The 23,000-nt window shown below is 44.4% G+C and overlaps 1 protein-coding gene across 1 annotated transcript; it reads right to left on the bottom strand.

Moving 5' to 3' along the window:
* Positions 1 to 15,689: 15,689 nt before the first annotated feature.
* On the bottom strand, positions 15,690 to 16,593 carry LOC120701566. Its single transcript, XM_039985564.1, has 2 exons — positions 16,340 to 16,593; positions 15,690 to 16,253 (listed from the first exon to the last, which is right to left on the bottom strand). The coding sequence occupies exons 1-2, from the start codon at positions 16,441 to 16,443 to the stop codon at positions 15,833 to 15,835; spliced, it is 525 nt and encodes a 174-aa protein (XP_039841498.1). The 5' UTR covers positions 16,444 to 16,593; the 3' UTR covers positions 15,690 to 15,832.
* Between the last annotated feature and the right edge of the window lie 6,407 nt (positions 16,594 to 23,000).

The raw sequence follows: 23,000 nt of genomic DNA, 5'->3' as shown, positions 1-23,000 counted from the left end.
AAAGGCTTGTGAGAATAAGTCTGTTCTCCGAGCTGATGTCGATTAGTCTTGGATTGGATAAATTGGGATCTGTCTTTCTTCTTCATCGGTGGCAGAAAGAGGAAGAAGAAAGAAGCAAGAAGGAAGAAAAAGATTGTACTCGTTCCAAGTTCCAGCCTACAGTGATGTTGGTCACCGTTCTCTGGGCGCTTGTTCTCAGCCTGCTTGCTGAGTGTATGCCTGTGTGGCCTTCTATTTAATTGTTTACATAGGTTTGGAATTGAGATTTGAAGCAACTTAGTGCGTGAGTACTTTGAGAGTGCTTTGTGTAATTTGATGATGTACTCAGCTTTGATATAATACACTTCTTCCTTTGATTTTTTTTTTAAAAAAAGAGCTTTTGCTCCCTCCAACACGCTTAGCAATCGGATTTAGAGTGGTTAATCACGTTTAGAGTTTTGGATGTGTAAATGAGTCAGAGTTTGGAAACTAATCTGGACCCACCGATTACAACCCAATAACTTTTCTTAATCACATTTAGGTGGTAAAATGTGCCATTAATTCTTTTAATTCTGTGAAGATCACATTCTAAATATTTTCAACAGGAACGGCTTCCGAGTAGAGTTAATCTGTGATACCTCCTTTAAGGTTTTTGCACCAAATAACTATTTGGTACTCCGATCCGATCCATGAGCAGGGTTGAGAAAAATAGAAAACTGTTCATGAAAATATTTCTCCTTAATTTGTCCATCAGTGTGCAGTATTGTAACTTCAAAATTGCAGCAAATTCTTTTGTGTCATGACTTCATTCATTCTGGTTGCCTGCTAGAGTTCTTCTGGTCACGTGCGGAAACTGGAAGCTTCGTTCTCATGTTGGCACGTGCAATAGGTGCATCTACAAATATCTGAGGAAACACATTTGAGGCTGCCTAGTACGGGCCAACCGCGTGGATGTGCCGGCGCACGGTGTAGAGCTATGTTTGGATGGTAATAGTTATCTCTTATCTTCTAGTCTCAAATTATCTTTCATACATTCAAATAAGTGGGATAATTTTGGGCTAAAGTGAATTATTCCTCCCAAAACCCTTAGTCCCTCCAAGAGATGATAATGAGACTAATTTTGTATAGTCCCCACAAAGATGTGAGTATGCACACACATCTAGACATGAGAATAGGAAAGAGAGAGAGTGAGTATTAGTCCATGGATCCAAACAATCTACCTTGTACTAATTTTTAGCCTATCAATTCAAAACTAAACATTAAGTCTCAAAATTAGCTATGGACTAATATTCCAAGTAAGTCCCAGTTCCTTCTGCTAAACCGAGGTGCGTCTACACGACGACATGCCTGGTTGCACGCCTCACCTCCCCAATCCGCATTATTTGCGGCACTGCCACGAAAACTTAGTCCTGCCTGTTCGGTTCGTGAACAACCTTCGGCGTCCCACACAACCTAAAGTGAGTGCCATTTTTTTATGCCTAAACTGTGGCACCACGGCATGTGCAGGTGCGGCTGAATGAGGCCTGCAGCCAGGCATACCCAAATGGCCACCGGCAGTTCCACTTCCACCACCATTGAAATTGTTAGTATGAGCTTCATCAATTGAAATTGAAGAAGTAGCCTTGGGACTTGGACAGTGTAGGTTTTCTCATTTTTCAGATGCACCAGCTAATTGTAGCGACGACAGACATACACATACCAATCATGCAATGCACAATCAAACAATTGTATTCAAAATAAAATAAAATCTTCGTACTATTTGGACGCAACAGAGATAGGATGGTGATACTCAGACAGCGAGTGGTGTCAACAATCAAGAGAATGTTCAGCTCATATACGTGTGGATCACATATATACCTCAATACCTGGTAGTGATTTGCTCAATTGTATGTTCTTGTACTCCATGAAAACCAAAACTACATATGGACCAAAAACTAGTGACCGATATGTAAAAATTCAGATAGTAGAGAATAATCGCGATCCGAACCAAGAGGTTCCATGTAAATATTTGTTGACGCTCACTAACGATCATTTTCAGGCGTCAATTTGATCAGAAAATCATGAGAGTTTGTATTTCTTACACGCATCCTTATTCAATAAGGTTCCTAAACCACACTTTACCTTTTAGAAAATGCAAGTTGTATTTTGGAGCTAATATGCAGGTTGCAAGCACACTTTGGCACGACATAAAATCACAAAAATTATCAGAGCGACGATTCAGGCTCAGATGGACCAAAAGTAATGCAAGAACCCAATTCAGACAAGCCAAGACAGGCCAAGACCAACGTGGACCAGACAAGAAGGTCCAGGACAGCCTGCTCGAAGAAGATGGGGGCGGTTGGCGCCACTGGCAGGCCGACCGACCTACAGGTCGGCCGACCTGGCCCGTGGGCCCCACCGCCTTAGCCAAGCCACGTGTCGTCTCCTGGATGGTCCCTTAGGTCGGTTTGGAGAGTCTCACCCCATAGCTCCCTGCTATAAATACAAAGGGGGTAGAGATTAGAACACACACACCACACACCTCTCCTTTCTTGCTCATCTTGCATAGTCTTTAGGCTTTGTGGAGTTTAGGAGAAGTCTAGGAGTTATTGAGTCGCCGGAGTTACTCGAGAGTTCTGGTATGGGTTCATCTCTAGCTCTCTCTTGTAATATTCAATCGTTTGTAATAGAATTAGACTATGGTTACCGATATCTGCTTGAAGTATGTTCTGAATTATCGGATATATGCTTCTTGATATGGTTGCGTTATTATTCAATGCTTGCATTGCATGATCGCCCTATGCTGGAGATGGTTAGTCTTTTGTTCTTAGAACTCTATCAACTGCTCCAGTATTCGTATGTTTGCTCTAGTGTGATGTCTGTCCATCCGGAGGGTGGGGGCTCCGCACGGGGCACTAGAGTATCTCTTACTAGTATAGACATGTTGTCTAGATTAGCTAAGAGTTGCTGGATGTCAACTATATCCACGGTTTGTAGAGGTAGCCGGCAGGTGGTAACAGCCATGTCCGAGCCCGAGTAATCCTCCACATTCGGTATGGGGGGTAGGAGGTACATAAAGTCGCCGGGGTATAAGGGCTCCTCCCGTTGCTTCGATAGCGATCTTCATGTTGTGTAGTTTAATCTCTGACGAGCTAACCAATGAGAAAGTATAGATATAGCTAGCCTAGCACAGTTGACTCGAGCTCTGACTTCTGCTTTGCTCCCGGCCTAGAGCATCTTTTATCTTTTCTTTTATTTATTTATCCAAGAGGGTAGTTTGTGTGTGTGTCGCACTACCTTCTACCATGTTATTATCTTACCCCTATTTATGCATGAGAATATTCAATCTAGATAAAGTTCATCAAACAGTCTATATCTCTTCACTCACCGCCTTCGCTGCGAAAATATAAATGACATCCTGGTATACTCCCGGGTAAAATGCTACGGCGGTATTCCGTGCGCTTGTGGATTTATTCGTGGTTCATGAAATACTGCCACCCCAATTGACGTCTGCGGGCGTCATCGCTGTTTCCCGGTGGTGACAAGCATTTTTGGCGCCGTTGCCGGGGAAGGCACAGATTGAAGTATATAGACAAAGTTATGAACAAAATCGAAATTGGTATTCGCTTGCTAAACATGCTAATTTGGCTTTGTTTTCTTTTCTTTGTTGATATGAAAATAGGGTAGTGTATGACCGGTTTTGACTTGCCGCAAAATTTTCATTCCAATTCAGAGTCACTTTTGAGAAGAGTTCGACCTCGTTTCGTACCTCCTCAGATCTCACTCTCGGCAACCGAACCAATCATCGCATCGTCGTCAGCTCCTAGAGCTATGACCCAGAAGACACTCCGTGATTACTCTGCTCCGTCTGCTAACCAGGTCCCTACCGGGCCCGAGGTTAACACCGGAGGAGAAAATTTCGAGATCAAGACGGGTCTCATTATGATGGTGCAGGCCAGCCCTTTTTGTGGCAAGACTAATGAGGATGCCAGCGCTCATCTACAGCAGTTCCTGCAGCTCTGCAGTACTTTTGTTATCAAAAGTGTATAGCAAGATGCCATCCGGCTCCGTCTGTTTCCGTTCTCTCTCTTGGGGAGAGCGAAGCAATAGTTTTATGCTAACAAGGCTACTGTGGACACTTGGGACAAATGTGCCAAGGCGTTCCTCTCGAAGTTCTTCCCGACAGGTAAAACCAATGCTCTTCATGGTCGGATTTCGAACTTTTAGCAGGCATCAAATGAGTCAATTCCTGAAGACTGGGAGAGACTTCAGAAGTACATTCTAGCATGTCCGCACCACGGAATGGACAATTGGCTCATTCTACATAACTTCAACAATGAGCTGACTCAGTCATCCCGTGATCATGTGGATGCCGCTGCGGTGGAGTTTTCTTCTCGCTGACCATTGAAAGAGCTACATCTTTGATCGAGAAGATGGTTTCCAATTAAAGTTGGAGCGATGATCGCCTCCAACCGCGCCAGGGAGGTATGCACTCCGTCAAGGAGGCCGACATGCTCGCTATGAAGATTGATCTCCTCCTCAAAAAATTTAAGGATTATTCCCAAGATGATTGCAAACACTTCAAGCCTTGGAAACTCGCATGACGTGCGAGGTCTGCGGGAATGTTGGACATTCGGGCGACAATTGCCCAGAAATCCAAGAGAAAGTCCTATTCCTCAATGCAACAATGGGTTTCATCCATAAGAAGGTCAGGGGTGGAATCAACCACGCCCATGCTACCAAGGAGATCAATGAGTCCCTTCAGAAGAAGTTGGCCGCTATAGACAAATCTATGGAGATCATCCATGCCAAGATGGACGGATTCTCCACGGCTATGAAGAACCAGCTGAGTTTCAATAAGGCGCTAGAAACTCAATTGGCTCAATTAGCTGCTGCTACACTTGCTGCTGAATTAGGGAAGATTCCGGGGCAATTCGAATCAACTCTAGAGAGCGTAAATATCATCAATGCTATGTGGAAAGAGCCACTTAGCAGGACACCCCTCAGCTATGCAAAGAAGCTCACACGTCCAAGAAGAGGTGCATGGGGCGAGTTAGCAGCTACAATAAGAGAAGATCCCGGAACCTAGTGATCAGCTGCTCAATCTTTGATTATGAATTTGATCACGCCCTTTGTGAACTTGGAGCCAGCGTCAACATCATGCCCAAGGTAATATTTGAAAAGTTAGGCTATCCATCGATTTTCCCTACCACTATGTGTGTTCAGCTGGCGGACTCCACGATAAGATATCCAGAAGAAGTTGTGAAAAAATTAATGGTAGAAGTCAAGAATACCTACATATTAATGGACTTCGTAGTCCTTGATATGGAAGGAGATCTTGGAATCCCGCTCATACTTGGGCGACCATTCCTCAAGGATACAAACGCCAGAATTGATGTAGGGACAGGAAGAATCAGCCTCCGTATCATGGAAAAGACCATGAAATTTAAGTTTCAAAACAAGAGGGAGGTATTCCTGATTCATGAGGATAGTGAGAAACATGGCTTATGGGCAGAGCCCGGTTGGGATGATCAAGACTATCATCCCTCTTCTAAGCCAGTTTGGGAGGATTGGGAGATTCATACTCCACCAACCGAGCCAGTGGAAGACGACCAGAAGATCCCCGATTTTATCACCAATACAGTATGGGACGATTTGGAAATCGTCTATCCAACATCCGAGGATCATGTTCCTGCGCTGACTACGCCAACAAAGAAGACCAAGAAGATATGGCGCAAGAAGAATAAGACGTTATCGACCGCTACTACTTCTCCAGGTACGGACAAAACAACCTCAACCTGATCAGGTATGGAGAAAGGTCCTGCTTTTCGGACCCTAAACCAAGAGCTAGGTTGGGGGAGGTTCCCTCCCCTAAGTCAAATGTATCCCTTTATTTGCTTTCAATAAAATTTAAAAAAACTTTCAAAAAAAATAAAAATTTACTGCTTTATTTTCTTTTTCCATCATGCGCGGTAAGAATATTTTAACTCCTTATGATAAGTTGAAAGGATGAGTTTTGCTTTGCTCTATCATTTCTGTTGTGCCTAGTTTGAAAATAAGAGTTCTCTGGAGTTTAAATCTGTTGGTTATGCAAATATCTTGCCAATGAACCTGAAAGTTCCGTGGGTTGCATATGCTTGCTCCAAGTCTAAGTTGTTGTGAGTATATATATATGGTAAATAAGGTTGTGCAAGTTTGTTCTAGTGATGCTTGAAGTCTGGAGTTGTTTAAAAAAAATTAAAAAGCAAGTTCCCCAGTGATATGTGTTGACACTCCTTGGAGCCCCAATTTACGTACCGCAAGCTCACGGATCGTGGTAGCTTTTCCCTTATAGTACTCCCCCAAGGTTTATCAATCCGTGGATCGGAAGCATACCGACTAGGGTTTACCATCTAATCTATCGAACATATCCTAAACATGAAGCGAAGATTGCATATAAACTGAACACTTGATAGATATGAATGAAGCATAAGTGTTCATCACACCCACAACCGTAGATGAGATAACACAACCAAGGAGCTAGGGTCTATCGTCTCTAGGCACAGTTCTAGTCAAAAAGGTGATCAAAACATAGATTGCATCTCAACTAAAGGTACATGAAATCATCTCTCAGAAAGGCGGCTCGCAAGCGGCCTACTTTCCCAAGGTCACCGGTGCGAGGTGCGTGTCGACGCCTAAGGTTTCCCAAAGCTTTACCCCAAACGCCCACCAAGTGCTCTTACTCGAAGCTCCTCCTCTTGGTGGCCGCGCAACGACTCCCATGGTACTCGCCATCGATCCTATTCCACATCATGTCGTCGCTAGAATTTTTCCCTCCGCCATGCTGTCACCACACCGGGGTAATCAACCAACTATCTAAAACACGCTACCTCAACGTATCCGCAAGATATAGACTAATCACCACGAATAGATCTAATCTTACTATGAACATATGGATGCATCACATATGAGAAAGAAAGCATGCATTGAAGTAGACCAAAGTCGAGACAACTAGAATAAAGAGTAGATTGATATCACCATTGTGTGTGTACATACCCCGACGAATGTTGGGGGTGACTCCCGAACTCCATCATGGCACAACCTCGCAGGGAGGCCATGGCGGCTAGGGGTGGCCTAAGCCATCTCCTAGGTACCCTCGAAGACTCGCGGCGGCCGTCAGCCTCCTCCGGTCTTGGCCCTAGATTTTCGTCGAGTTCTGGGTGGATTTATGCCACGAGTTGAATAAGGTGCGAGCTATTTATAAGCCGAGGAAGCCACCGGTCGAAGGGGAGGCCAAACTGCCTCGAAAATGGGCTGGGACGGCCGGCCCCATGGGCCTAGGCCGGCCGGCCTACCCCCTTTCGGGCTCGCCTCGGTCTCATCTTTCGCGTGTAGACTCCTCGCATCTTCTAGAGTTTATGTCCTTCACGATTGCACCCCTTTGGACGTCGTTATCTTGGAGATATCTTCGAGGAAAGGATAGGATAGAGAATCCTTCCTTAAATCTTCATTTGCTTTGCTTAATCCCGAAGTATCTTGATCTCATCTTCATGGGCTCGGTCCTTTGGGCTCTCTTGGAGGATGGATGTGCGTGAACGGGCTTCGAATTAACATGGGCTTTGGTCCTCCCTTTGGGCTTTGGCCTTCATGTTTCTCCGTGTTAGCGCTCGTTCACGGGCCTCGTCATTTCATGCTCCAAAATAGGCCAAAAACCTGTAAAAATGAAGTTCCTCCAAAATATATGTGCAAGTGTGAAAATGACCAATAATTAGGCGGGGGTTATGATGGTTAGTGATTTTGATATTAAATTCATGCCATTTTCAAGGTTAAACAAGGGATAAAAGGAGTACTTAAGGAGCGCCAACATTCCCCCCATGCTTAAACCTTGCTCGTCCTCGAGTAAGTCCAGGAGCTTTGCTTATAAAGAAATCAGCGTTGCCCCTCAATGTCCTCTCTGCACTTAGTCATACATAACAAGACATATTGCTCTCTCAAGTATTTAGCATTTAAGTTCATGTTGTGACCGGCTACTTTTTCATTATGGGAGATAGACTAGCAATTAAAGAACAAGCCACAATAATAGATAAATGCAATGCTCTCAAACTTAAGCGAACTTCAAACCTTTACCTTGTTTCATCGTGAAGAGTTTTCAAAAGAATGCATATCAAACATAAGTGAGGTTCTCTTGCAAAAGATCATGGAAATACTCATCTCATCAAGTCTCTAAACCCTACATTAGATTGTCTTCAACCTATTCTACTCATATATAAAAGTGGAAGGCTTATGTGGAGCTTGGTAGGTAAAGACAATCCTAGCAAAACATTATATCTGAAATATTGTCAAACTAAGAGAGATCTAATGGAATTACCGAGACTAGTCAAAAAGGCCATTGGAAAATAATGTTGGAGAGGGAGAAAGATGAAACACACACATTTAGATCGGTGGACATGTGCAAGTGGCAAATGGATGATCCCGAGACACAAATGAAGTTCTCGTTATCGGATTGCACATGGTTGGAAGATTTGAGTATGAAATAGTTCTTCAAAGTAATTTGGAAAATTAATGAAGCCAAAAAGAACTAAGAAGCATTTTATTCTTCTCTTTTATTCTTTTCTTTTCTTTTTTCTTTTCTTTTCATTTTTCTCTTTCTTTCTCTTTTTTTTACTCCTTAGAATTTTTGATAACATAGAATACTTACCCAGTCATCCCCCCATACTTGAACGAATGCTCGTCCTAGAGTATGAATAGTGAGAGAACCAACTAGCTAGGGTAAGTATCTCAAATTCACCTTCTTCTTCGTAGAACCTCTTGAATCTCCGGGGAGCCTTGTCTCCCAAAACTTTTCTTTATATGGTGCCCTTGATTCTTTTGATTCCGTCGAAATTATAATCCATACTCAAATTGGGTTGTGGTCAAGGAGGTAATCACAAAAAGATATTTTTGGTTTAGGGTGGATATCCAGTGAGGTTTGCAAAATTCCCGAAGTAGAAATTCACAATGCATGGATAAATAGGCTAGCAAAAAGAAGGTTACACAAAAAAAATGGAATGACCAGCTTCTTAGTCTCGTACCAAAGAAATCAATCTTAATCCAACTCATCAAAATATAAGTTTGCAATCGAAAGGTTTCATCATGAAAGAATATGTATGTATAGGCTTTGGTGGGTAGAACTTTGCAAGAGATTCACAAATGTAGATAGCATAGGAATTAAGTTTTCAATATTAAACAACACAAGGTGTAAGGTCATCGGTAGACTTAAATCAAAAAGCAATATGTGGGTCTAGAATTTAGTCATTTAACCTCCATAAATAAAAGAGCCGGTATTTAATCATTTTAATTCCATTTAATTGAGAGCAAATGGTCAAGTCATATACAACATAGCATAGGTAAAACAAAGCAGCAACTTTCATCACTTTTCCATAAGCAAGAGCATATAAGAATATCATCGTGGTGAGCTCAAGGTGATGGTGGTTATCATTCATTGAAAACAAAAACAAATCTAGGTTGTACTCCTAGTAGCCATGTTATTATAGGGAGAGATAAACAAAGGTTGCATCTATGGTTGAAGATATATATGTACAAGCATTAGAAAAAGAGAGAGTTGAGGAAGAATTACCGTCCTTCTCGATGCTCGTAATGAAGTGTAGCGCAGCCTCCCCCATAATTAAGCATTGTGCTAAGCATGGAAGAAGAATCATGAGGATCTTGTGGAATTAAGCATTGTGCTCGCCTCGGTCTCATCTTTCGCGTGTAGACTCCTCGCATCTTCTAGAGTTTATGTCCTTCACGATTGCACCCCTTTGGACGTCGTTATCTTGGAGATATCTTCAAGGAAAGGATAGGATAGGGAATCCTTCCTTAAATCTTCATTTGCTTTGCTTAATCCCGAAGTATATTGATCTCATCTTCGTGGGCTCGGTCCTTTGGGCTCTCTTGGAGGATGGATGTGCGTGAATGGGCTTCGAATCAACATGGGCTTTGGTCCCCCCTTTGGGCTTTGGCCTTCATCTTTCTCCGTGTTAGCGCTCGATCACGGGCCTCGTCATTTCATGCTCCAAAATAGGCCAAAAACCTGCAAAAACGAAGTTCCTCCAAAATATATGTGCAAGTGTGAAAATGACCAATAATTAGGCCGGGGTTAGGACGGTTAGTGATTTTGATATTAAATTCATGCCATTATCAAGGATAAATAAGGGATAAAAGGGGTACTTAAGGAGCACCAACAATATGCTGCTTGTCGTTCTGTTGAGTTTTGGTAAATTGTGTGACCCTAGTGAGATGCTTTTCATGCTTTCTCGATCATAAGCACCACCATCTATCCATTCCATATGAATAAATGCTCCATGTCTTGGTGATCTCTCTCGTAGAACATCTCTGAAATAAAATAAAGTCAGATTATGGTTGCCCCAAAAAGAGAAAAGATGGCATGCCAAAGAAGCATGGCCAAAAAAAAGAGTAACCATGTCTCAAAAAAAGAGACAGAGGATGATTCGAGAGAGAAAAGCCATTACCTCAAGGAGTAAGCCACACTTTTCCATCCATCCACCCATCCACTCATACACCTGCACATTTTGAACGAGATTGCATGATTTGTTTCTTCATGGATCATCTCTTTAACTTTACAACATATAGAACACAAGTGTGCCTGTTCTTATCCTACCTTGAGCTCCACAAAGGCTTGTAGTAGTAGGAATGGTCAAAGGCAGATACTGCCCTGGTGAGGAGATACAAGTTGAGTGCCTCGAGAGAGTTATTCTAGGAACTTTGCCATATTTTCAAAAATCTTTTAAAAAGTATCTCCAGATGGATTGCGGATCTATAAGCAAGTAAGTACTACTCTATGCACCGTTCTAACTCTCAACAGCCCAAGACGAGGAGACAGATGAAAAGCCCCATGAAGGAGTAAGGTAATTGTGCAAAGGTATGGTAACCAACTTATTTAAGCTTATAGAAGAATCTCTTTCTTCAGACTATGACATGACAGGTAAGATATGAGTCAAAGTGATTTTCTAATCAACAACCTGATTTGTCCTACTTTGCTCGGGACGAGCAAAGGACAACTTGGAGGATCTTGTTGACGCTCACTAACGATCATTTCCAGGCATCAACTTGATCAAAAAATCATGAGAGTTTGCATTTCTTACACGCATCCGTATTCAATAAGGTCCCTGAACCACACTTTACATTTTAGAAAATGCAAGTTGTATTTTGGAGCTAATATGCAAGTTGCAAACACACTTTGGCCCGACATAAAATCACAGAAATTATCAGAGCGATGATTCAGGCTTAGATGGACCAAAAATGATGCAAGAACCCAATTCAGACAAGCCAAGACAGGCCAAGACCAACATGGACCAGACAAAGGAGGCCCAGGACAGCCTGCTCGAAGAGGATGGGGGCGGTTGGCGCCACTGGCAAGCCGACCGACCTACAGGTTGGCCGACCTGGCCCGTGGGTCCCACCGCCTTAGCCAAGCCACGTGTTGTCTCCTGGTTGGTCCCTTAGGTCGGTTTGGAGAGTCTCACCCTGTGGCTCCCTGCTATAAATACAAAGGGGGTAGAGATTATTACACACACCCCACACATCTCTCCTCTCTTGCTCATCTTGCATAGTCTTTAGGCTTAGGGGAGTTTAGAAGAAGTCTATGAGTCATCGAGTCGCCGGAGTTGCTCGAGAGTTCTGATATGAGTTCATCTCTAGCTCTCTCTTGCAATATTCGGTCTTTTGTAATAGAATTAGACTATGGTTACCGATATCTTCTTGAAGTATGTTCTGAGTTATTGGATATATGCTTCTTGATATGGTTGCGTTATTATTCAATGCTTGCATTGCATGATCGCCCTGTGCTAGAGCTGGTTAATCTTTTGTTCTTAGAACTCTATCAACTGCACCAGTATTCATATATTTACTCTAGTGTGATGTTTGTCCATCCGGAGGGTGGGGGCTCCGCGCGGGACATTAGAGTATCCCTTACTAGTGTAGACATAGTGTCTAGATTAGCTAAGAGTTGCTGGATGTCAACTATACCCACGGTTTGTAGAGGTAGCCGGCAGGTGGTGACAGCTCTATCCGAGCCCAAGTAATCCTCCACGTTCGGTATGGAGGGTAGGAGGTACATAAAGTCATCGGGGTGTACGGGCTCCTCCCGTTGCTTCGATAGCGATCTCCCTGTTGTGTAGTTTAATCTCTGACGAGCTAACCAATGAGAAAGTATAGATATAGCTAGCCTAGCACAGTTGACTCGAGCTCTGACTTCTGCCTTGCTCCCGGTCTAGAGCATTTTTTATCTTTTCTTTTATTTATTTATCCAAGAGGGTAGTTTGTGTGTGTGTCACACTACCTCCTACCATGTTATTATCTTACCCCTGTTTATGCATGAGAATATTCAATCTAGATAAAGTTCATCAACCAGTCTATATCTCTTCACTTACCGCCTTCCCTGCGGAAATATAAATGACACCCCGGTATACTCCCGGGTAAAATGCTACAGCGGTATTCCGTGCGCTTGCGGATTTATTCGTGGTTTATGAAATACTGTCACCCTAATTGGCGTCTGCGGGCGTCATCGCTGTTTCTCGGTGGTGATGTTGGTAGGCGCCAATAATATTCGAATCGCGGAGAATAATCGTGATCCCAACCAGGAGGTTCCGTGTAAATATTCGGATCGTCATGGAGAATAATCGCGATCCCGAGCAGGAGATTTTATATAAATATTAATATCGCGTAGAATAATCGCAATCCGAAGGAAAGGCTGATTTGCAAAATTACTTCGATCACATTCCACCCTCCGGGGCCCCTTCTCTGATCTGCCCGTCATCGGTACTAAGCCTGGAGGATTCCGCCACTAACGTATCCAATGCATAACCTGCTTCAGCCTTCAGCACAACGGCGCTCCAGGGGTCTTTACCGGCTTCGATGAAGGACTCCACTGACGAGATGCCCGAGGACATCGATGGGGGAGACCGCGTCCCCACTTGAGGATCAATAGTGGTCACCTTTGGATGATGAGTGATTGAAAATAGTGTGTGGATTTGGTATGTCTCTTGGCTTGTGATGTGCAGACGCAAGATGCTACGTGGCGGTCGACGGATGTGGTGAAGGTTAAGCGAAAGATTCGTGCCGATGGACCACGGGTGGTGAAGGATGGACACGAATAGGCTTGGACTGAGGGACCCGACGAGTTCGGCGGAGTCACGGGCGATCCATGTGGTGCACTGAAGATCGAGAGTACATGGACGGATGAACATGGTGTCGGTCAAGTAAGAGGGACAGAGGCGTCAAAGGCTTTGCGGAGGCTGGACACGCGTCGATATCGAGGAGATCGCGTGGAGGCCAATTAGAGATGGACGGTTTCGGTGGTTCGGAACTCAAAACCACCATGCAGCCAGGTTTCAGCTTTGGGCCTCAAAATCGGGGGTGCATTTGGTGCGGCCGGATGGCAGAGATGGAGGGCACGTGGTGTCATCGTGAAGCTTGCGTCGATGCGAAGCAAAGTCGTGAAGACAGCGTGTCCGTCCGATGCTTCTTAAAAGGAGGGACCCTTTTGCCCCTGCATTGTGCATTAGCGTGTATCTTAGTTATTAGCGTAGGAGTATTTCTATCTTTTGTCATGGATGACCATATGCACAGGCACGGCTGATTTGGGGTTTTTCATGGAACTCTAATTTCATTTGCTAGTCTAGGGAGAAGGTTTCATGAGAGTGAGGTTGAGGGAGGTTTCTAGCCAGATCTCTTATCAAGGATGATCGTTTGCATATCCAATTCCTCTTTTGGTTGAAGATTTCGTGTCGAATTCATCTCCCCCCAAACGTTTTTCTTTTCAAACCTTTTTTTAGGTATTTTTCAAGCGATTTTCGATTCGCGAGTTTTACTCAATCTTCTCGCAAACTTCTTTTTAGACCAGACTTCTTTTTAGATCTACTAAGTTTAGTAGTTGCAGATTTATGGCTCGAGTTTTGTTCCGATTTTTTGAGATTCGAGCGAGTATTATTGATTTGAAGTTTGAGTGGCGTGCTCATTCTCTTCGCTACGTTCTTGCTTATGCACTGAGCATCTTCGAGGGGAAGACATGACCCACGAGAGGCACCTAGGCGAGGTGAGGCCTGCGGCACGATGCCCCAGGCAGCCCACGATGCCCCAGGCAGCGGCAGCGCAGCGGTAGTGGCGCGCAGAGCGTAGGGCATGCGGGCGGCAGCGCAGCTGCGGGCGGGTGCAGGCACGCGCGAGGCGGGAGCCGCGAAGCTAGCGGCGGGGGGGGGGGAGTTGGGAGAGAGAAAACTAGAGTTTGGAATGGATCAAGGGCCGTGATTTGTTTGCACGAATTTCAAAACACGGAGAAGAATAAAAATTTGCGGAACATATAGGCCTTTTAGTTCCCACCCGTAAATGCAAAAACACAAAAACGTAAAATTTTGCGAAGAAATCTTACTAATTTGAAGTACTAAATGAAGTCTATTTACAAAAAATTTTATATAGATGGGCTGTAAATTGCGAGACGAATCTAATGAGCCTACTTAATTCATAATTTGCAACATTGATGCTACAGTAACCATCCGCTAATTATTAATTAATCATAGATTAATTAGCATCATTAGATTCGTTTGCGATTTATAATACATCTGTGCAAAAAAAATTATAAATAAACTTCATTTAATACTTTAAATTAAATTAGTAAGATTCCATCGAAAAAAAATTTCGTTTACACGGCGCGAACTAAACACGGCCATATTGAATTTCCGAGCCGGCGCTGCTGCTCGCTGCCGGGGGCACACGGCTCAGGAGGCCAGCGCACGTGGGCTGCCAGGCAGCAGGCCACCAGCCCAGGTGGGGCGCTGGTCAGCGTGCAGGCCAAGGACAGACAGGGCTGGCGGCCCAATTTTCCTACGGTCCAAGCGGCCCAGGAGGGCGCTGCTCGTGGCCTGAAGGAGCAAACCAGCCTGGCAGGTGGCCAGTTGGCCTGTAGCAGGCCGACGGACATCGACCTGTGGTAATGGACTATGATCTTCGCAATCCAAATTTATTTTTATATATTTTAAATCAAAATTATATAAAATTAGAGCCCGGTCTTTTTAGATCCAGCCTTTCAGATAATCTGAATCAAATTTTTAGGTCTTTTACCATCTCTACACACATCTCGTAGGCTGCACACATGAAATTCAAGGCTTTTCACTTGCTTATTTCTTCTTCTCACTTTTATTTATTCTCTATTATTATGCTGTAGCTAGCTCGTTAGTTAATTAATAATTAACCTTACTAATAGTTTTAAACCTCTGCAAGTGTAGTTAGCTTGTTTTAATTTGTTTGTTTTGCTAATATTAGTTAACTCTCGCATGCTTATTTAAAAATGTTTGGGTAGTGTCTTTTATTTGGAGAGTCCTTTTACCTTTTGATACGTCGTTGCCTTAGTTTCTGTTGGATCTTTGCTTCTGTTTGCATTGTGCTTTTCTAACTATTCCTAAGACATGCTAGTCACGAGTTGGCTTTGTAATTTTAGCGGTTAGAAAAGAGGATTGATTTAAAGATATACACCCTGTTCTCTCGGAGAATTTATAAAAACTCGCATTCACACCTGCTCAAGTCGCCGTTTCGGTCCCACGCCACTCCCGAGGAGGAGAGAGGGCGGGGACGACGACATGGCCAGGCAGGTGCTCGCCGTCTCCATCGACGCTGCACGAAAGTTCAGCCGGATGTGGTGCGATCCGAGGAGTGGAGCCGATGAGCTCCCAACAGCATCCGCGAAGTACCAAGACGTATAACCAAAACAACAATTAATCAGGAGCAGCAAAATTTATGATCGGCACACGACTTTCAGGGAACTTCTTTCTCGCTTCTCCGATTCAAGTGACCAGCTGCCGCCTCCTTTGCGATGATCCGGTCAAGACGACGAGACACGAGACTAGGAAGAAACAAGCAGCAAGGACGAGGACTCGCTCCCCCGGCGATCGCACCCGAAAGGATGGTGAACCATCCCGGCATCGTTCGCCCGCTTCGCGGCGCGGCGCGGCACCAGCGGCTCCGACGACTCCGCCGCCGCGTCATTATTCTCCAGACGAAGCGCGGCGCCGGCCGTCGCAGGCCGGTGCTGCATGATGAACTGGGACTTGTTGTTCAGAAGACTACTACCAGGAGTGCTGATCTCAGACGACGCGCACAGGCCTCTCGCCGTTGACCCATCCTCGTCGCCCACGAGCAGCTCTAGCTTCGCTTCGTCCTCCTCCAGCCAAAGCCCGTCGGATTCGGGGTCATCGTCCTCCGTGCTGACGCTCTTGTAGTACGGGTCGCAGATGTGGCCGCCGACGGACTCCTCTTCCGCGAGCCTGCTTCGGTTTCGTTGATCATCTAACCAGCGCAGGGAAGAACGGCCATGCACACGAAGCGATGGAAGAGGCGGGGGAATACTCACAGTTGTGCCGGAGCGGCGCCGGCGAGCGCCAGCCGCGCCATGCGCAGGAAGGAGGCGGCCCGCCGCGAGAGGTCCCAGGGACGCCGCTGGCCGCCGCCGGCCATCTCTCCTGCACACTCGAGGTCACAGCTAGAGACTTGCTGGCGATCGATCTGCGTCGTGGGGTGGAGATCTGGAGGAGCCTGGTGAGGTATGCGCTCCGGAGATTAGCTCTAGGCAGCTGAGTGGGGTGGTGGGCAAGTGGAGTGCGGGTGGGAAAGCACTCGCAGTCTTGCACGTTTGCGTCTGGAAGGGGAGAGTCAGAGGTCAATGGCCAGCCTGGAGAGTTGGGCGGGAGTTGACTTGGCCATTGATTTCACCGTTCATGTTCCCTGGGCATCTTAGTTGCATCCAAAATTCCAAAATTTTACAAGATTTCTCGTCGCATCGAATTTTTCAACGCATGTATGAAGTATTAAATCTACACGAAATAAAAAAACTAATTGTATAATTTTCTTGTAAATCACGAGACGAATCTAATGAGCCTAATTAATTTATAATGGAATAATAATTACCAAATACAAACGAAAGTACTACAGGATTTTACACTCTAAAATTTTTACAACTAAACACGGCGCAAATGTTTAATTTTGGTATCCAAAGATAGTGTCAGTGCATTCAATGTCTATTAGAGTAGGTATAATGGAATATAGTGAGCAGGCGAAATAGCGCACTATGTCAGCCAAATTCGAAATGAAGGAGAGATCGAGAAAGCGTCTGGCGAGTCGCTAGCTCATTATTTTAAGATCCGTCAGCACATCTCTTGTGCTCCCGTTGGTTGCCATCCTAGTAAAAGTCAGAGCAGAGCATTCAAAGGGATGTGGGGCCCTCCAATACCACTGGGCAGCTCGGATGAGGTGGAGCGCGAGTCGCTGACGAGCGGGCCCGTCTATTATCCTTGCTTTTATTTGGATACACCCAACTAATCAATTAACTTGCGGGCAGTAATTCTTGGTGGTAGAAGAGATTTAGCTAGGTATTAGTTAGTTTCTTTTGAACCCACTCCAATTAAAATTAGTTACCTATCAATTACTTTGTAAATTCAAACAATCTTTAGGTTGGGTGGAGGTGAAATTGTAACATCTTATCTGGCGGACGAGGCTTTTGGTGGCCTGTAGCATAGGCGTGGCACATCGGCACACTGCTACCAGGCGCATATCAAGAGTGGTGAAGGGACCCTGAATATTTGAATATGAGCGCGCAGCACATAGTGACCATTAATTGCTAGCCTTCTTATCATTCCGAAAGCATCTTGATCGTGAGTTTGACTTGGATATGATAATGTTACATGTTGGATATGATAAGTACATCTTGTCAGCGATGTCAGCGATGCGTGCGTGCAATGAAATATGATCATCATTCATCAAGGAAAAAATAGTTAAGTTCTCTAGGGCAAGCTGTTGCTCCTCACCGGGGCCTGTTTAGTTCTAAAAAAAATCTACAGTATTCATCACATCGAATCTTCGGACACATACATGGAGCATTAAATGCAGTTGAAGAAAATAACTAATTACACAGTACAACTATTTTATACGAGATAAATCTTTTAAGCCTAATAAGTCTATGATTTGGCATTAATTGTCAAATAACAACGAAATGTGCTACGGCACCAAAACTCAAAAAATTTCGCGAACTAAACACAGCTTGATCTAGTAACGAATTTGTGTTATATATGTTGGATTGCATTGATTGCTACAGCTTGCCGCAGAGAGTGCAAGAGTGGTGGTTGGAAATAGAGATGGTTGCTATACTAGTTTAGAATAGTGTAGGTGAATCTTCTGTACTGGCAAAATCCCACTTGCTAATTATTAGATTAAATTAAACCTTTAATTAAAACAGAATTACTTGGTGTCAGTGGATTGAAATCTCTTGGATCTCTAAGCCAATAAAGACCGAAAAGAAGTGGATCTTAGAGACGAAGAAGGTTTTATGGCGTTAGAGCATAGTAGAGATGGATATTTCTGACCAGTTGATTATTATGGTGTTACATCAAGGCTACTGGGAAAATGAAGCGTCCTTCTATTGTATTTCCTTCTGCGCTAAGAAGAAGGGGATACTCTCAATGATTTTTCTATTGACAGTAAGTGATCTTGTTTCGCTTCATTGCGCATTGACAAATGATACAACACATATCTTTTTGCTAATTAATAATTGCTTTTATCTTATCTTTAAGCCATTTATGCTTTGTGCTGTGTGTTTAGTTTTTGTCACCCAATAATTACTCCCTCTTTTTTTAATTTACTGTCGTATTATGTTTGTTCTAAGTCAAACTTAGCTAACTTTGACCAAGTCTATAGAAAAATATAACAATAACTATACTATCCAACATATGCACTATATCAATACATACTTCATGGTGCATTCAATGAAACAAATTTAGTATTGTAAATATTATTATTTCTTTCTATAAGTTTAGTCAAAGTTTACTAAATTTGACTTAGGACAAACTTAATATGACATGTAAATAAAAACAGAGGGAGTAGTAAAGTCTCTCCTTTTACTTTTTTTTTGTGTCTTTCAACGGAGAATTTTATCTAAACCATTTTGTTTCTTCTGCTCCAAATTAATAGTTGCTTTTTACTGGTGACAAAAAAACTACTTTTAGTTCTCTACTGTGTGTGTGAGTGTATCATGAACTCAGTGTTACATTTGGTACATATAAATGGGAACGTATCTGGTGGAAATCACAACCTTCGTGAAAACCCGTGCAAATCACGGCAAAAAAGTCATCTAAATTCACGAAAAAAATCACACATGTAGTTGATATGATGATACACAACCATGTAAAATATTCTATCCAAACTCGACTTCGTTTGTGAGATATAAAAATAACAAATTTCAAAAAGCTATCCAGATGATCTGTTAGAAATTTGTTCTTTTTATATCTCATAAATGAAGTCGAGTTTGGACAAGATATTTTATAAAATTGTGTATCATCATATCATCTACATGTGTGATTTTTTTGTGAATTTAAATGACTTTTTTATCGTGGTTTGCATGGGTTTTCATGAAAGTTTAGTTTCCACCAGATGTCCCCTATATAAATAACTAATATATAATATAAAGCGCAATCATATTACAACATAGGTGTGGTTCATTCAGCGTGCAGAGCTATGGAGTGTGGACGGCTGAGCTGGCGCTTTCAAAAAAAAAAAGGAACAAAACACCTCAGGTGATCCGCGTGGGTGGAGTCCCGTCTCTGGCGCTTTCAAAAAAAAATGGAACAAAACACAGCAGGTGATCCGCGTCGTTTCTTTATTTCTCATGATCAGTATAAGCATGTGGAGTCCCGGCTATATAATAAGCAAGTAATCTGGAGGACAGGATGCAGATGCACTCAATTGGCTCGAGCATCACGACACCCTATCTACACGCACAGACAGTAAGTAACATACTATGAGTAGTGTTGCAGTGACGAAGTCCTCGCCGGCGGTCATCAGGCCACCGGAGCCGGTGACGACGACGGCGAGTGGTGCCATAAAGCTCACATCTATCGACAGGATTTTTGTCGAGATTCCATTCACAGTGTTGCTCGTGTTTGAGCATCTGGGCCACGAGGCCGTTGAGGGCGTAAGGAGGGCGCTGTCCCAGGCACTTGTCCATTACTACCCATTTGCAGGTCGCATTTCTTCATCAGGAGCCGGAGACGATGGAGGATTCAGCATCCAGTGCACTGGCGAGCAGGGGCGGAGACGGGGGGTGCGTACTACCCGGTTGGGAGCTACGGCTCCAACGACCCTCTGCTGTCCGTGCAGGTGACCGAGTTCTCTTGCGGCGGGGTCGTCCTCGGGGCGACATGGAACCACGCCGTCGCCGACGGCATTGGGATTGGCCAGTTCCTAGCCGCCGTCGGCGAGCTCGCCCGCGGGCTGCCGTCACCGTCGATCCTTCCGGCCAGGTGCGACGACGCGGTCTCGTGCCTCTCTCCGTTGTCGGATCCACTAGTGCAGGCCGTGCTGGCGTGCCCCGAGTCACCAGACATGGAGCTTATCGTCCCCCTCGAGGTCACGGTCCCCTCGGCCCTGATAGACCGCGTCAAGGCAGAATACCGCAGCTGCTCTGACGACGACAACCGGCCGTGCACAACGTTCGAGGCCATCCTCGTCGTCCTGTGGCGGTGCCGCATCCGCGCCACCTTGCCCAGCTCGGGGACAACTCCGGTTCTCCTCACGTTCGCCACCAACATGCGCGGGTACGTGGGCGCTAGGGCTGGCTACTACGGCAACTGCATCACCAACCAGCCGCTCGCCGTGGCGGCGAGCGGCGCTGTGGCGTGCGCGGGCCTCGGGGACCTTGTCGGGATGGTCAGGCGCGCCAAGGCCCAGCTGCTGGACAAGCTCAAGGAGGAGCAGGGGAGCGGCAGCAGCCAGCGGAGGTTATTTGGGGGGGCAGCGGTACGACATGCTGCACGTGTCGTCATGGAGGAACATCGGCTTCGAAGGGGTTAACTTGGGGGGCGGGCCGCCGGCGAGGGTGATGTACCATTGCCGGGGGGTGGGGGGGGGGGGGGGTGCCTACTTGCATGGTGTACCTGCCGTGTAGGGGGGGAGGATGGGGTCAACGTGTTTTTGATCGCGGTGAAGGAGGAGCACGCTGAGGCGTTCCTTAGCGAGCTGGGAAGGCACACATGATGAGGCGTTCCAACCCGGCCGGGTAACTGCGGCGGCGGCGGGGAGGACGAGGCGGTGGTCTTGCCGCATGTGCCAAGTGGAGTGCCGGGGGCGGGATGTGTTCCGGGTGCACTGCGGGTCCGACAAGCACTTCGACGGACTCTAGGTGTTCGGCCTCTTCCCGACCGCTCCGACCTCTTCGCCGGCCGTATCCACCCGGCATGATCCAATAAAGTTGTTTTTACCAAATTACGTTTAGTTTTTCCAATAATCAACATCACCTCTCCATTTTTGATTTCTTTGTTTGGAAAATGGATCCTTATTTTCAATGTTTTAAAGAACTAGGTTCGTGACCGTGCGTTCCTACTGGAAAAAATTACACGCAATAAACAAGACATAATTTTAAGTGCCCAAACATAACTTTACACGCAATAAACAAAACATTAATTTGCATATGAAATAGGAGTGCTCAGACATAATCACAGATCAATGGTCGCATATGAAATGGTGGCAGGAAAGCTCGACATCTCAATCTCTAACAAATACCCCCTGTTTTAACCATCCCCGTACAAAAATAGAGGAGAAATGCATCATGGTGCACAGAGAGTTAACCAGAAATGATTGGAAGACAAATGTACAGAACTGACTGAACTGATTCGCCAACATAATTTTAAACTGCAGCACATAATATTACCGCCGTTGTTGTTGTCCTGTAGAGATAGAGAAGAGAAAAGGCAGATCGGTCTTTGAATGATTTGCTAATTAGCTGAAAAGAATTGCACATACAAGATCTAGGCAAATCACTACCGGAAAATGCACAAATGCCGAGTGTCTCCGGTTTTGCCGAGTGCCAGACCACGGGCACTCGGCAAAGATGTGGCACACGGCATGCCAAAACGTTACCGAGTGCCGGCCGTCGGCAAAGAAAGGCACTCAGCATAGCTCGCCTTTGCCGAGTGCCAGCGGGCGAGCACTTGGCAAAGACGGCTCACATGCCCAGCACGCGCGTCCGCCGTGCGACGGCCGTCAGGGTGGCTGACGGCCGTTAGCTTTTGCCTAGTGCTGCAAGGCCGGCACTCGGCAAAGACTAAATTTCGCCGAGTGCCTCTAGGCGGCACTCGGCAAAGCCAGTTTTGCCGAGTGCCATCCACATGGCACTCGGCAAACAATTTCTATTTTTATTTTTTTTCATTCAAACTTTTTTATTATCAACTCAAATTTGAAAAGTTAATCCCTGGTAGCATATGATACTTTTATTAATTATTTTACTATATTCTTATATTTATTTATGTTTGCGGTAATATTCTTTGAAATTATGTATAAATTATAAGTGGTTCGAAATTTCAAAATCTTTGAAAGGAAAAGTTATATTCATGTATCTGGATGAAAACTGATGACGTATCAATGAAAGAAATAAATAGTTGAAGCATGTTTATCACGAAACTCTTGACCGCAATATTGCGCACGGACGTTCAGGAAAAAACTAAAAATAGCAAACAAAGTCTGAAAATCATGGGACTTGTTGAGATGTCATGGCTTCGTGCAGGGATAGTGTGAAAAAAAATTCAAAGCATTTCGGACAAGTGATAATGTACACTGCTTACAAACCAGAGGATCTCCGAAGAAGTTTCAGAGAGATGCAGAATAGTCGAATAGATTTATACTCAAAATAAAAGTCGCATATGAATTTAAATTTGAAATTTTTTGTTTAGACAAATAATAAAAAAGTATGTATCACATGAAATTTGGGTTATTTTTTTGAATTTGTTATATTTTTTTGCCACTCATTGGAATAATTGTATTTAGTTTGAATTTTAACTTTAGACCCATGAAATAATAGATTTTTCTTCATGAAATTATGATCCATAAATTATTGACTAATGTTGGAAAGTTTTTTAATTGATACTCATTAAAATTTTGTAAAACACTTGATCAAAACAATTTTGTTGATATAAATTAAATTTAACTATGAAATACATGGAATAATATTTTTTTGCATGAAATAATGAAAA

This window comes from Panicum virgatum, chromosome 3K (assembly GCF_016808335.1).
Source record: "Panicum virgatum strain AP13 chromosome 3K, P.virgatum_v5, whole genome shotgun sequence".
Lineage (NCBI taxonomy): Eukaryota > Viridiplantae > Streptophyta > Magnoliopsida > Poales > Poaceae > Panicum > Panicum virgatum.
Note: the sequence above shows the minus strand (reverse complement) of the source record. Positions and strands in the feature narration are given on the sequence as shown.

Bases quoted from the DNA above. Each gene is read 5' to 3' on its own strand.
- LOC120701566 (XM_039985564.1), bottom strand. From the start codon at position 16,443: ATGGCCGGCGGCGGCCAGCGGCGTCCCTGGGACCTCTCGCGGCGGGCC. The intron at 16,254-16,339 runs GTGAGTATTCCC...AAACCGAAGCAG, and splicing joins GGCGCCGCTCCGGCACAACT to GCTCGCGGAAGAGGAGTCCG.